This window comes from Xenopus laevis, chromosome 4S (genome assembly GCF_017654675.1).
Source record: "Xenopus laevis strain J_2021 chromosome 4S, Xenopus_laevis_v10.1, whole genome shotgun sequence".
Lineage (NCBI taxonomy): Eukaryota > Metazoa > Chordata > Amphibia > Anura > Pipidae > Xenopus > Xenopus laevis.
The window spans coordinates 58,115,366-58,130,226 of NC_054378.1; the positions used below are offsets into that span (position 1 = coordinate 58,115,366).

Genomic DNA, 14,861 nt, shown 5'->3' on the forward strand with positions numbered 1-14,861 from the left:
CTGTGGCTCTCTTAAAGCAATCACTGTAAAACTGTAAATAACTGCAAAAAAAAAAAACAGGTTTAGTTTGCTTACTTCATCATTTATGGTCCTGCTGAAGTTGTCTAGAAAAGATACAAAATCCTTTACATAACAAAAGAACATCTGAAACACATAAATATGTCACAGGCAAGTAGGACGATGTATTTACTTTAGCTATTTCTGAAACTGTAATTCTGCACAGTTACACCTCATCCTGGGTTAATGAATGCTATACTCAAACTGGAAAAAATGTTAACGATGCAGGTCTGCTGTGCTGAATGTACTATGAACCCGCTGCAATCATTTTTTCCAGTAACGAGGAAGCTCTAGTGGGTGATTTTTACTATTATTATTGTGCTCCATTTCACAGGGTATTTTTCCCCCTTCTTGAACTTACTGACCTCCATGAACACCATTCCTTTCAAGCTCACCAAGGGATTCCCTTGAATACCCAACTGTGTTACTAGATGCTTTCCATGAAACAGCCATCATAACGTAACAGACAGTGACATATGTTAGAATACAGCTGTTACAGGGCTAACTATAAGTTACTGATTTATTGCTTCATTTAGTAAACTGGACTATGGTCTTAGAGTTTTTTATTATATATATTTTCAGTTGAAATACATAACTTTTCATGTGCCTTTCTCAGTAATAAACAGCTAATGTTGAGTTAAATGCATGCAAGCTATCTGAATGAATAATGCCATAAACACATGTATAAGGCCTACCACATAGAATCCTCAAAGCATGACATATTTGAAGTTTATAAAGCTCTTAACTACCTACTTGACTTTTAACCCTAAATAAGGGATTGTAATAGCAACTAGGGGATGGAATGAAACCACAACAAGTCTGGATCTACAGCACTGTTCCAATCACAGTGACCTCTGACATACAGCAACCCGTCAAAAGAATATAGAGAAAAATAACTCCCAAAGGATTATAAACCATAGATATAGACTAAATCATTTTACTCTCTCAGTCTGCAAAAACACATTACTGATATCATATAACCTGATAACAGCTTTGAATCGAATACATCATACATCATAAAGCATATGTTTTTGGAAGGAACTGCAAGCCTTTATGCCTCATTCATGCTACAGACATGATCATACAATTATTTAGTTGGCTACAAGTTAAATCACATCTGACGAACAGTCAGTCCCCTTACATTATATCTCCCATTAACTTGAGAGTGCACAGGGGCAAATTGCATTATGTGCTCCCATCATGAAACCTGACCCTCTTTACCCTCTTGACGCTGCTCCAAATACCACGCATCTCCAATCTGAGCAGACATTTGAGTGAGTTTGTTTAACATTAAGCTCTTAAATACATCCTTCTCTTTGACTTTAGGAAGCACACATTCACTGATGAGAAAATAATAAGTGTGAGTGGAGCGGTGGCGTTCCAGACGTAATAATCATAATCTTGTGAATAACTCATTTCTAACATATGTATGCATCTATTAAATCAATCTACTTTTTAGAGACATTCTTTGTCTACGGAACACAGAACATTTTGTTCTTCTGTAGCCAGGCAGGCTCTCCCTTCAGCCCTCAGAAACAGTTTCTTCTACCAAATTTGTTAAGAAACATAACTAAAAATAACTGTTCTTGGGCAAGATTCACTTATTTCCATTCATTGGACAGGTGCACAGAGACAAAGCTAAACCAACAAAAAAAGGACGTAACTTTTAAAAATAGGTTGTTTTTTTTTAAACACGCTTCTCTCTCCAGTAGAAACACAGAACTCATTTTTGGTTTTCTCAATGAATCTACCAGAACAGCAATGCTAAGGCATATTTGTTAGTTATATGCGCACAGCGCCATTCTGCTTCAGCTGTATTGTGAACATGTAAAGGGCTACTGCAGAAAATTGAGTTTGATTGGAATGAAATTGCAAGAGAAACTTGGACTGTGATTTTAACATGTTTTGATACTACAGAATGGAAATACATACAAATATCTTAAAGGGCAAGTTGTCGCCATCAACCGCTTTGCACACATCACATCACTTCGCCAGGCGCAAATTTGCTACCACTACGCTAATTCACTAATATGCAAAGTTGCGCCTTGAGCGCCGAATGCTGGAAACTTTTCGCTAGCGTTACTTCGGCAGTGCGAGCAGCTAGCGCTCGTTTGTGCCTAACGAGAATTCGCTAGTGATCTTGTGCTTAGGTCAATTTGCATATGGCGGGTTCCCCAAAAAAAGTTTGTTAGGACTTTTGCAGGCAATCTCGCTTCGAAAAAAGGAAAAGTTGCCAGCGTTTTTGTAACTTGTAACTGACAGAAGATTGAGGAAGATCTAGATTCTTTTTAGCACTTTGCCTGGTCTGAGGTGGCATAGGCAACTCTGGCAAAAGAATGAATTTGCGGAGTAATGAGCTTTCACCAGAGCAAAAAGTCGACTGTCAGAGTACGAATGAATGCTAGCGACTGTCTCAAATTGGCGCCTGTTAGTGAATTAGCGATGTCCCTGACGGTGGCAACACTGGCGAATTTTCATTAGCGTTAGCCACTTCGTCCTTTAGTGAATCTGCCCCTTGGAATTCACAATCGCAGCAAGCAGTCAGGTTATTACAGTAAACTTTGTATCATTCCAAAACCTTGATGGCCATGCCTATACAGAGGCTACACAATTATAATCAGTGAGGAGGGGGGAATGAGGAGAGCAGTGACATCTGGGAAGTGCAGAATGGAAAGTGAAAGTAATTGCCTGCCTCGCCTCTATGCCTGAGACAAGACAGGCAATATATGACTGACAGCTGAGATTTTTGAGATGCCTATATAATTGGTATGGATGTTTTGATACGAAATATAATTTGGGTTTCATGTTTAATTTGAAAAGGGCTTTTATCATACAGCTTTCATGTTTTGGTGACAGGTTACCTTTAACATAAGACACGAAAACCCAAAAATAATCATTTTCTAATAATAATTAATTTTGTTGCTTTTTTTTTTTTTTTGCCCTGATTTCAAGCTCCTATTTTTCCTGAGCATGGCATTATCGTAATAGTCAAACACACATTCTACCCCTGTTTACTGTACAGTAATGATAATTCTATTTCAGTCATCTTCAATCAATGCATGTAAAATCAAACTGATTTTCAGGAAGATAGAGCTGTTCAACATCTTCCATGTGATTGGCCAACTGGCTGATATATATAATGGTCATGGATTGTATATAATGTAATTTTTCATGTCCTACAAAGAAGTCTGTGGAACCAGTGGGCAAACTGCAGGCAATAAAATTCATTAGAGGGCCATCTTCTGCCTATAGGCCTCCAGTGAGACATCCTAATGCTGGTTTCGAAAGTAATTTTAGTGCAATTTTAGAATTAACAGTTGAATTAACACAACTTTTACTTCTACTTATTTCATAGCTGTGGGAATTTGCTAAGCATCTCTGAGATACATCACTACAGTTCCTCTGAGGACAAGAAAAGGGAGAAAATATTGTGGTGTACAAACCTAACTAGTGTGTATATGCCATGAGCAGCCTGGTCCTGAGTCTCTGGTTCATTTGGAAATTACAAAAAGGCATGCAAATAAATAAGAATTGTTCTATAATGTGTATATACAGCTTTGCTTAGATATCATAAAAATGAAGTTGAATTTACAGGAGGGAAAGAAGTAAATACTATGTGCCTGTGGTAATGTTTCTTTGTGTCTGCTGATTGACTGATTAGGGTCATGACCGTGTGTTCCAATGATTATGTTTCACAGACCATGCAGCAGATGAGTGATCACCGCTATGACAAGCTGACATTGCCTGATGATGCTGCAGCTAACTGCATTTATTTGAACATTCCAAGCAAAGGGCATGTTCTACTGCATCGTGCACCTGAAGATTTTCCAGAGAGTGCAAAGGTAAAAATATCAAGCAGGTTATGTATTTATTTTTCACAAAAAAAATAACACAACTGAATGGCAAATACATCAACTACTTGCCAAGCACCACACATGGGACAAGCAAAGGAACAAAAATACTTCAATGGAATGCTTCAATTAGACAAAACATTGTACAAAGGGGAAATACAAATATTGGTAATTCTCTTGATTGTCGGGTGGTCCCTCACTCCAAATGTATCAGGGTTCTATCAAACAGAGTCAGTGGCACCGTCCAGGCCACAATATATCCAAGGTAAAAGTAAAGTTCACTCTGGAGAACCACTGGTTCTCCAGAGTGAACTTTACTTTTACCTTGAAATACAAATATTGCTCTTTCAAGTATTACTGAAAATAAGGATATTCAGAAAACAAGCCATTGAGAGGCCCGTTAATGATGATAAACCAGTGACATTTCACCACACTTTGCTTTTATTTTTTTCCAGGTGTTTGAAAAACTGAAGGAACACATGCTGATTCCACTTCCCAACACTGAGCTTGCAAAAGTAGATGGATGTCTGACCTGCTGCTCCCTCCTTATTAACAAAAAGACTCTGAGTCTCTGAGTTTCAAAGCTCATGTAAATGGCAGCTGCCAGATAGCAGAATCTGTGGCCACTTACAATTTGTTGATTTGTACTGACAATCCACCACTGTGCTACTAACTGAGTTGCTATTTCCGTTCAGGTACTATTCCCGTGTCTTGTGGTTTAATAGGGCTGGCCAAATATTGCCATGTGTCAGTCGTTCCCATTCAAGTCTCCAACCAAATGGTTTCTGGTCTTTTTCAAATACAGTTTCCACACCTCTGTGTCATTCATTGTCACTGGGCTGAGCTGCTCAGCCACATCAAGTAAAGCTTTGAACTTGAAACTTAATATGTTGCTTTTTTTGACAACTTGATGCATCAACATACTTTGGGAAGGTCAAATTTACTAAGTTACATTCAGGATAAATCTTGCAAGCTGTAAATTGTATGTGCAAGAAATACTGGAGGCTGAACTGTGTCACTTGGTCATCTGACTCTTTGCAACATTTACTTTGAAAAGGAACACTGATATTGATGCAGGTTATTACATTAGCTTTCAAAGATTACTTTAAATAACTGCAACCTTAAAGGGGAACTCCGGCTTCCAACCCAAAATTTGATAAAGAGGCCCACATAACACAGAATCCCCTAATATACCCATATTTATAAGTATGAATAAATGCCATTTCTATTCTGAAATTCAGCTGTTTAACAGTTCTTTTCTTTCTGCATCATTTAAAATCCTGGCAGGGAAAGAGGGACTAAAACACTGATGTTACAAATTGTAACAACTTCTCCACAGCTTACATACAGCATGCAGGAACTACATCACCCACAATGCATTGCACTGTGATGTTCCGTTCCTTATTGAAATCATGTGTGCAGGGAATTGTGGGATTTGGAGGATGCAGGCTGAGGACAGATGGCTGCTGATACAAAGTAACAGTAGTCAGCCAGCTCAGCAAAGTAGTCAGACAAATCAGCAGGAGAGCAGGGGCTAGGCTTAGGGAACTGTTCCAAACCATTAAAAATCATGAAAAGTCTGCATATTTTTTAATTGACATATATTGCAAAGTTGCTTAAAATTATGTTTACTTTTCAAAAAGCTTATGTTATGTTTGTGTGGAGTTCCCCTTTAATTATACCTAGGAGGCATTCTTGTATAAGAAGCTTCTGCTTTAAAGAACTTACCAAACATTCCTTTTGAAAGCTAAAATTAGGTGAGCAGAATTGAAAGTGAACTGTCAAACCCAGGTGTGAGTACAAGTAACACATAAAAGAATGGGTTCCCTTAAACACATACATTCCACTGCATGTTTTAAGGGACTGCATGGGAATGCATATTAAAATTCCCATGTAGAAATATAATTCCCAGCATTCAGAAGACTGCTGATTAGTGACGGAGTTCCAGTTATAGAGCATCCTTATAGAAATACAAGTTAGCCCTATACAAGTTACAGGTAGAAACACAATATTGTGAGCTCACTGCCTAATAACTGCGTATTAAAGGAGAACTAAAGTAGGCCAGAAATGTTGTACATTATGTTTTGGGCTTCTGTACCTATCCAAGGCATCCACAGCCCTTTAGCAGGGAAGATCTGTGCCTCCAAATATGCCCCAGTAGCTCCCCGTCTGCTTGATCATTTGCAACGACCCCTAAGCTTAACTTCTCAGACAGCTGAGTGTCACAGACACTTTCCAAGATGGTGACCCCCTGTGACAAGTTTGAAGTCCTGGATCATTGCTGCTATTGAGATACTGAAACTTAAGGCTGGTGAAATAAGTTCATTATATAAAATACAGCATTTTTAGCCATATACATTTTTAGGGTTTAGTTCTCCTTTAAACAAGCAATGTAGAATCAGTGCAAAAAAACGGCAGGAAATAGTTTTTAACTAGCTTTTGGTTGCTCTTTAACAACTCTTTAGGAATTTGACTTGGGCTCATGTACCCACATAAGTGCCATATTGCAGCAGTGCATCAAAGTCATAGCAGACAACCAGCTTTATTTTCTAATATGCACTAGACTTCTCATAGCTGATTGCTGACCAGGTGCTAGAGATTACTGCCATGGTGCTGTGTAAATGTTATGGTAAATATTCCCTGAAAAAACTACATGTATGGCCCATAGCTATTAAAGGTAAAGGAGGTGATATGTGACCAGCTCCTGAACAATCTGGAATACAAAACCAGGTAAATCTTCATAATAAAAGTACATCTCTTTCATCAATATTCCATTGCAGTTTGTGGGCCAATCTGTGATATAGATACATTTTCCTCATCAATCTGATCTCATCTGGTTTAAAGATGGTTCTTTCCAGGTGTCTTTTGCCTCTTACTTCTTGTTGAGATGTCTAGGATTTTTCCTGACCTGGGCTATGTCCATAAATGCAACAAGAATGTGGACAGTATCTCTAAACAAATCAACTTACAGCCTGTCAGAACATACATTAGCAATTTTGAAATTGTTGGGCCAGCTGACGTATTGTGAAATGCAAAATATAAAGTGCTTGCCTGTACCCCTAAGATGACTGGTGAGTTTACCCATACTTGTTTGTGTGTGGTTGCTATGCAGCACCCTGATGTTTTTAGTCAGGTACAAGTGATGACAGTTTATTTACATTTGGGCAAAAACTGCAGTTTTAAAATATGATGTCCAGCGCAGTGTAACCTTGGGAAATCTGAAATAAGGTTTGTGGAAAAACTGATGAATATGTTCGAGTCGACATCTCTGCAGATCCTATAAATAGAGTTATTGTTTGATTAGAATAAAAACTGACATTTATGTAATTTCACATTTATGCAATTGCATAATAATAACAATCTAATAATATGTAATAAGAAGAAATACTGACATTGAAATATTAGAACATATACACGTGCTTATATCTCAATGTGAAAAATACATTTCATTGGAGGAAATGCCAAATCACCCCGGGATCATCTGTACGTCTAAGTCACCCAACAGCTGTATCACTGTTATACCCAGTACTTTTTATCTCTAATAAACACTGTTTATGTTTCAAATAATTAATTCTCCCAATTAAAATGCTATTCTTTAACCAACAAATGTATTTTTATTTTAGAAGTGATATTGGTGTGTAGGCAGCCATCTCAGGTCAGTCATCTCAGGTGCCTGATCCATTGTTTTCAGAAATAACTGAACTACTTTCAGATAAGCTATTGTTTCTCCTACTCAATGTACTGTAACTGGTTGGGTTTGGGTGTATTACTATTCAGTGCTGTTCTCGCATCAACCACTACATGGGAGCATTTTTAACAATGCATGAGTCAGGGAGCTGAAGTTTATGAGAGCACAAGTAACATGTCTAAGGGCGCCTGGGAAACTCACAACATGCCTAGCCCCATGTCAAATTTCTAAGTTAAATATAAAAAAGAATCTGTTTGCTCTTTTGAAAAACAGATTTCAGTGTGGGATTCTGCTGGAGCAGCACTATTAACTAAGGCATTTTGAAAAAAAACAAATGTTTTTCTGTAACAGAATCCCTTTAAGGCTAGTGGAATTTGGGCCATTCTGTCCACCTATGTTATACAGTGAAAAACAGCAGCAGGCAGACAGACAATGCGCGCCTGTCCACCATTCATCGGTTATGTTTGTGCATCAGCAAAGTGACGTGGCATTTAATACACGGAGTGGAGACAGGAAAACAGCTTGGATGTCACCCCATGGTCCATGGTGCTTGCAATTTAATACCATGAGGACAGGCAGACATGACTGTTTTCTTGTTTAAAATTCTAAAAAGATCCACTTTCCATTGATATCTAGGCTCTAGGGCACCATGGTAGGTCTGAGCTGGCTAGATTTATGGGGTTATTTATCAATAACCAAAACTGCTCCCCTTATTTATCAATACATTTTACCGAAAATGTCTTGTTCCCAGAATAAACTTGATAAAATCGTGAAAAAATCTGAATTCTGCGACTTATTCAGATTTGACGCCAGAATACCGCAACTTTTTCGGAAACCCAGCACAAATCAGTATATCTTTGGGATATTTGCTATTGGCTTCTACTTGAACTCGGCAGATGTGAGTTGGAGTACTTTTTTATTCGGACTTTAAACAGCATCAGGGTTTAATAAATAACAAAAAGTTCAATTTTTTTTTTCACGAAAAAAAAAAATGTTTTCCCCCTTTAAAAGGCCAAAGAGAAAAAATTGGACTTTAATAAATAACCCCCTTAATGTTTTCAGTTTGCAATCATTTAGTCTAAAATTGCAAGTGTAAAAAGCAAATTGTAATTCTGTGGTCCAACTTTTAATGCCCCTTAGACTGTGGGTGGCAAGCTTGTCATACCAGTCACACTAAGATTTACAACAACACTTAAAAACTCTAGCTTGCACGAGCTACAAATTAGGAGATCTATCACCTAATGTAGGTCTCATTATAAATCATATAAGCAACATGAATAAACGATGGCAACACCACTGAAAGAAACGAGATTAAAATTCAATAAGGAATTCATCATCCAATAAGGAAACATGGTGTGACGGGGTATCCACAGCAATCATGGTAAAGTCTATGAAAAACATACCGCAAGTGCTTAATGTCCCTATTCCACAAGGGCTATTACCATGGATAATATAGCACAGTAGGCAATGGAATTTACAGTGTATCTGGAACAATCACAAAGTAATATCACATAATCCATCTTACAAAACGAAGGCAATGAAATATCAAGCCAGGAACAAAACACTTTTAAATGTTTAGACTATTTTATATTTCCTTTTGTCTTTAAACATGTCTTTGAGTAATGTGATAACTACTCAGCCTTACATCCTCTTCAAATATATATATCTTTCAGGAAATTAAGCAGGAATGGAAGGTTGCATTTGATGTTTGACAGAGGAATCAAAGTTGGAATGCATGCAGACAGAATCCAGCAGACTGCGCTGTCATGTGCAACCAATATAGCTCTTTTATAACAAAGTGAACTACAGGCTTGCTTGCTTGAAGCTACAGAACATGGACAAGAAAGCTGATTAATGGCAGCACATGTGCGTCATGCTTTTGTTTTATTATTACAATTCTTTATGGGTTTCAGAACACAGGAACTTCTGGAATTTGTTAAGCAGAATTATAAAAATCCATGCGTACAGGTGCGGTGCTAGACAGGACCAGCAGAGGGCGATCTGCAGGCTACTCTACAACAGAGCAAACGGGGGTCATTTATAAACACCTGGGTAGTAACCCATGCCAACAAATCGGATTGGCTGATAATCACTCATTAGTTACCATGGGTTACTGCCCAGAAGTCCTTTGTTTATAAATGAGCCCCACTGAGTACAGATCCCTGCTCTACACACAAAGAGACATCCACAGAGTAGCAACAAACACACAGCTTCATTTGCTCATTTTATAGCTGTATCCATACTTTTATGCAATGATACAAATATAAACACAGCAACGTTCACAAAATAATATGGGGCATTTATTACTCTGATTGCCTATAAAAGTTGCAGATGGTTATGGTTATCCATCAGGAACCTTAGCGTATATATAACACAGAGATCTGCTTTTTAGCAGCAAAACCAAGGCTTTACTATTGAACACTGAGGCTATGAATTTGTACATATTGAAGACAATCTTTTAACCCATTCCCTTGATGGTGTGTTTTTGTTAAAGTACAGAGCTCTTGGCCACCCTGGAGACTCTCTCATGTCTTGCACTGACTCTCTCATGTCTTTACACCATTAAATTAAACATTTGTGTCTAATATCCATTATATGTGATGTATAAATAGCTTCTACTGATGGTCTAGCTTTTGACCTTCCAGATGGTGCATGGTATCACTTTGGTCAGCCCTGTTGTCTGTCTATACAAGTGTTTTATAGTAATAATGCTTGTGCTCAGGACCCTTTTATCTATACTATGTGTGTGTGGGTGTGGGTGTGGGGGGGGGGGGTGGATATTCATTTGCTAGCTGAATTTATACACCAGAAATACACCAAAAAAATTTGGTTTTGCCCCATTTTCATTTTGAGCCATATAAATATGTTTACTCACATCTGCAATGGCAGGAAAACACTCTGTACTTTCTGAAGTTTTAAATGATGAATTGTGAGTATTCTTTACAACCCCATAGCGGATCAGTGTGGGGCCACCTTATTTTGAATCTCTCACAAACATGATAATTAGATTTTACTGTGCCTCTGCATATTTTTTTTTATATCTTTACAAAAATGTAGATTTACTTCGTTTATAGAATAATACAGTATGCCTGTACACTAACATTTCCCGAAATTGTTCTCACTTCTGAACTCTCTCTTGTCAAGCTCGGTGGCGCTTGCAAGGTTCCTAAGGGCTTTTCTTTTGAAAGGTGAGCAGCAAAGGTCTGGCCTAAGAGAGGATCACCTGATGGGCTTAGACTCTAATGAGTCCCAGCCTTGGAGAATTGCCATTATCTCATCCTTTTTTCTGGTCTGAGCCTATATACAAGTCTATATCATGTGACAATACCAATTCAATGAACCCCGGATTCAGTTCAAGAGTCTGCTGAATCTGAGCCTTTTTTAAGCAGAATTCAGCTACAAATCCAAGAGCAGGGTAAAATGAAATCTGAACCCTATACAAATGTCAATCACCATTTTCCAGCGCCACTTTGGATAAGGTTTGGCATTCAGCCGAATCTTTTCCCCAGGGTTTGGTGCATTCCTAATGTCAACCAAACCCATGTCATGAGGGAGATAATGATCTGATCCTGGATTATTCTAAACCTCCGTTCCTCTTCCCTAAATGATAACATGAAATAAAATCTCATGGCTAACCAGATTGATTGACATCTGTTATATTTAATTATTGTGAGATTGAACACAGGGTGCCCTAAACTGCACACAAATACTTATCTGCTGATGCAAAATGGAAACTATGTTTTACACCAAATTAAATTGCCATAGTGTCAACAATTAAAGAGAACATTAGGGTCACAAAGATTCAAAACCACTACTTGTGCACAAAGCTGATTTCTACACTTTATAAAATAAATGTAAAAAGATCCTTGTGTAGTGGTTAGGATTGTGTTTATGCTGCATTACTGACACAAAGCATAGAAAAAGTAAAACAACTAGGGGAAATGTACTGTAGTAACAAATGGGAATTTCATTCCCAGTTTTAAAGGTTAAACATTTTTACTACTTCTGTAATTACTAAATTTAATTTTTAACCTATTTTCTACCTTGTTTTGGAAAATTCCTAACATTTTTGTCACTGTCAGTGCCCAATGCCAACTAATGTCTAAGGGGGTTATTTACTAAACTCCGAATGCAAAAATCATGAAACATTTGTGATTTTATTTTATAAAATCCGACTTTTAAAAAAATCATGAATTTTTCAGAATTTATTAAGCCCAGAGGATGGAAAAGTCCGAATCAGACCTGTCGAGGTTGCATATTCTGTAAGTCAGTGGGAGAAGCCCAATGATTTTTTGATGTGTTGAGTTTTCGGGTGAAAATTCCGAAAAAATCATGGATGGATGGATGGAAATCGGATGAAAAAAAATTTAAAAAATCATGAAATGTTTTTCCCGCAAAACAAATTTTCGGGAAAATGTAATAATAAATAAGCGTTTAATACCCAACTGGATTTGATCGGAGTTTGTAACAGAAAATATTGAGATAAATTCGGACTTTGATAAATAACCCCCTAAGTGTTATAGACTGCTGTTTAGTCTTCAGGACACTTCCTATAACATTTTGCACAAAAGAAAAAGACCTTGGGATCAGACATCTGTGTATTTTATAGCCTTTTACAATGGGGAAACAATGACAAGTATTACATGAAAGTGAAGAAATAAAATAACACCTGATCAATGCACCGAGCAGCTGCAGTCACTTTTTATTTGTATATATTTCATACTCTAACAGACATGGGGGCTCATTTATAAACTTTGCACAGGGCAGATTTGTTTGCACATTGAATATATTTACCCTGCGCATAGTTATATTTATAAAGCTGGATTGCGAATGTCCATAAGAGCTTTTTAAATATGGCAAAAATCGCAAATTGTGAATATTTATGCAGACACTTAAGCCACAACTTTGGTGGCATAGAAAATAAGTAAAACAGTTTTGCAAATTGCCTCACACAGTGGCCACACTCCCATCTCATTTGTGAGCCATTTGCGAAAATTTGTTCGCAATGAGAATTCGCCAAAAACGGAACCATGATGTGCACAGCAGTGCAATATTTTACTGTTCAGTAAAAACCATGGGCAATGCAACCATTTGTGGATAAATATGCGCCGTGCAAACTTTATTAATGACCCCCATGGAATTCTGACGGTCGACATCTCACTATGAGTTAAATTAAATCTGGTGCAGTGCACCTGTCTGTGAAAAAGCTCCTCTTTTTAGGATGGCACCATACCTTATTGTCAGCAGGTGAGGGATCTGCAGCAGCTGCCAAAAAACTCTGCTGGGCTTAGGGGCATTGCTTTGTCTTTCTGAATGGAGAGACCTTCTGCATATGGGTTTCATTTCTATATATAACCTTAAAACCTAAAGGGATGCATAGGTATGGGTGGTATGTAATTTTTGATATGTCTCCCCAAAAAAAGAGAGTGGTATCAGGGAATTGGAATCTGTTCCTACATTTAGGTATTCCTAACAATTTTTATAATATGGTAGTTTATAATACTAAATGTACAAGGATAAATAAGACAAAATATGGTTCAGACATATAAATATTTACAAAACTATCCTATATATATATATATATATATATATATATATATATATATATATATATATATATATATATATATATATATATATATATATATATTTAATATAATCTCTTTATTAATATCTGTTTCTAAATAAAGGTCAACGCATGGGGCAGGATGAAACACAGGAAGTAGTCTTTTTAGATTTTAGTACTTTTTGTCTTTTGTTCAAGAGTGCCTGATGCAGCTATCACCTACCTGCAACATGAATACCCCACTTTTGGACCCACCCCTCTCCCTTGTGTCATTAGATGATTAAGGTCTGAAGAAAAGGTGGCAACCCTAGCTTTGAGTGCAGGAGAAACTGCTGCATTAGAATGTGGCATAGGGGGTGGCCACTAGCAGACTTGTCACTAGCCCTGATATGCCACCAGTTATCCACTCATTGTAAGAGGTCCACTCATTTTATCCCAATATTATCACCAGTGTTGGCCAAAGTTCAGCCTTCTCCCTTCTTTTCTATCTATATATTTTAACCTTTAATATTAAAATAGTCTTTGTTCTAAGTGTTTGCCACTAACTCTATAGAAATCTGCGCTTAGAACACAACATTTTTGTCAGCATTATTCAGAATTAGCACTCTATTAGTCAGTACCCAGATTAGTCACTAGATGGTGCATGGATGTCATTCTGTCTTTATGGATCTGCTGCAAAAGTCCACGTATAATCCTTTATTTGTATAGCAAGTTATTTATATAATATACTGCATATATACCAAAACATATGATACACTGTTTTAAGAAACAACTTTATGTAGGAACTGTCCTTTCCCCATACATCTTACTACTTAATTGTTCAGTATAATAAAAGCAATATAATGAAATCAATGCCCACCACTAAGCAAGCCAGCAAGTGCCATTTGTTACGTTTGCAAAATTATATTTTATATAGACAAAAGCTTAAATCATATACAGTGATATACAAACATTTAGGGGCAGATGTATCAAGGGTCGAATTTCGAGGGGTTAAATCCCTCAAAATTCGACTGGGGAATAGAATCAAATAGGGAATTCGGGCGAATTTACGTGCTGGCGAATAGTCGAATGGGCGAATATTCACCTGGCGAATAGTCGAGCTATTGAATATTCGATCGAAGGATTTTCATTCGATCGAATGCCTTTTTATTCAATCAAAAACTTAGAAAAAAAAGCCTATCGGACTTTCCCATAGGCTTTTAAAGCAATTCGGTAGGTTTAATCTGGCGAAGTAGGCAGTCGAATGATTTTTAAAAGAGACAGTACTTCGACTATCGAATCGGCGAATAGTCGCAGTGTTTTTTCTCTAATTTACGCCAATTCGATAGTCAAGGAGCACAAAAAACTCCTCGAAATTCGAGGTTTTTTTTCCCTCTATTCATTCACCCGAGCTTAGTGAATGTGCCCCTTAAAGTCAGTATATTGTTATATGTATGCCAACCCCACAATTAAAGATTCCTTTATCAAGGAGATTCTAGTGTGTTTAAACTCAGCTATGGGAGCAGATCCAACAATATACAGTAGATGTAGAGCAGGCACTCAAGTGGACATTATTTTAGGTATGCATGGAGGTAGCCTTATGTTTTTTGTGTTTTTTGTCAGAGCCTATGACTAAGGGCATATTTATTATGCTGTGTAAAAAGCAGCAGGAAAATACACCACACATTTTGTTTTTACACAGCATAATAAATATGCCCAT

At 37.3% G+C, this 14,861-nt stretch overlaps 1 protein-coding gene across 2 annotated transcripts in view; it reads left to right on the forward strand.

The window, feature by feature from the left end:
• The window catches only part of ddah1.S (dimethylarginine dimethylaminohydrolase 1 S homeolog), a 101,597-nt gene extending 96,803 nt beyond the window's left edge, over window positions 1-4,794 (forward strand). For both annotated transcript variants that reach the window (XM_041561277.1, XM_018260681.2), the window contains exons 5-6: window positions 3,756-3,899; window positions 4,364-4,794. In XM_041561277.1, coding sequence (XP_041417211.1) covers window positions 3,756-3,899; window positions 4,364-4,483 — 264 coding nt within the window. In that variant the 3' untranslated portion in view covers window positions 4,484-4,794. The remainder of the gene's footprint in view (window positions 1-3,755; window positions 3,900-4,363) is intronic.
• The last annotated feature ends 10,067 nt before the right edge of the window (window positions 4,795-14,861 follow it).